At 38.4% G+C, this 1360-nt stretch overlaps 1 protein-coding gene across 1 annotated transcript in view; it reads right to left on the bottom strand.

The window, feature by feature from the left end:
- The window catches only part of LOC109471808 (muscle M-line assembly protein unc-89-like), a 159851-nt gene that overhangs the window by 116956 nt on the left and 41535 nt on the right, over positions 1 to 1360 (bottom strand). Inside the window, exon 23 of the mRNA XM_019771162.1 lies at positions 114 to 293. Within this exon, the coding sequence (XP_019626721.1) occupies positions 114 to 293 (180 nt within the window). The remainder of the gene's footprint in view (positions 1 to 113; positions 294 to 1360) is intronic.

Here is a 1360-nt window from a genome sequence, read left to right as displayed (position 1 = left end):
AACATAGTGTAATGGTTGTGATAGAAAGAACTTTGTGATAGAAAGAACTTTGCTATTCAGTCGTTTACCAACCTGATGAAATTATTTATGGAAATCTACATTTAATTTTCTACCTTCTTGACTTCTTCCATGAAGCGTAGCCAGTCTTGTTTGAACTGCTCCTCTGCCTGAAGTTTCTGCTGCCAGCTGGTTCGCTGGTCCTGGATCGTCCGTTTTCTCTCCCCAAAGTGCTCAAGGAGCGTCTCTACACACAACACAGCTCGCTCTGTGTCCAACTGGGGATCGTCTCGAACCTACAGTCAACAAACAGTCATCGGTTCATCTGTAATACTCTACTGTGTTCAGCTGGGGATCGTCTCAAACCTACAGTCAACAAACAGTCATCGGTTCATCTGTAATACTCTACTGTGTTCAGCTGGGGATCGTCTTGAACTTACAGTCAACAGTCATCGGTTCATCAGTAATACTACTGTAATCTCTATGAAAATCTCAATTTTGTCAAACTTTTTACGTCAAAAAAGACAGACAATACAGAGAATGATATATATAGTCTTGAAACTTCTTCCAAAATTCAAAGATGCACCCATACCTTAATTAATACACAAAACATGGCAGAAATCCAGACATGTCCTAAGGCAAGGGAATCAAGCTGACAAACTTCCCGGCAGAATTATGACAGATTTATTTGAAGGTAAGTAAAGCGGTATGTCAACACATCTGGCAGACATCTATTGCAGCCTGAAGAAGCTGCAAACATTCCTAGAATAAGCTTTAGGCTTGTCTTGCTGACATCTCAGAATTTTTTAGGAGTTTTCAGAATTGAAAACAGTCATCATTAGTCCTGTGGACTTCCATACTTCCAATGCATGCACTTGACACAGTGGATCAACAATTCACTGCCCCTACAGCCTCAAAAAAGCTATGAGACTTCCTTTTAACAGAAATGGACGAAAGCCACCAGTTGAACATCTAACAGAAACTCTTCTATATTCCAATAACTAATGGACAAATAAGGCCACACCAATTTAATTTGTTGGTTCTCGGATTTTTTCAGAAAAAATATGAAGCGACAGGGCGAAAAAAAATAAAAATAAAAACAGGTCTAGGCATCCTATTATAGGCTTAAATGCTACAAAATGAGCCATGAAGTCAACACAAAAGGCTGGGTTAAAATTTAAACATTGAATTTTGAACTTTTAATCAAACCACTGCAATGATAGATGGGAAAACTGTAACAACTAGGAAAAAAAGGACTTTCCTCTACTGTTGGGGGGCAAAACATGAGCATTTTTCAGTTGATTCAGGACCAGAATCAATTTTTTTTTTTTTTTTGCAAATCAGAAAAAAACGAAGAGGCGAA

This window comes from Branchiostoma belcheri, unplaced genomic scaffold (assembly GCF_001625305.1).
Source record: "Branchiostoma belcheri isolate BF01 breed outbred unplaced genomic scaffold, Haploidv18h27 scaffold26, whole genome shotgun sequence".
NCBI lineage: Eukaryota > Metazoa > Chordata > Leptocardii > Amphioxiformes > Branchiostomatidae > Branchiostoma > Branchiostoma belcheri.
This window is presented reverse-complemented; position numbering and strand designations above follow the sequence as displayed.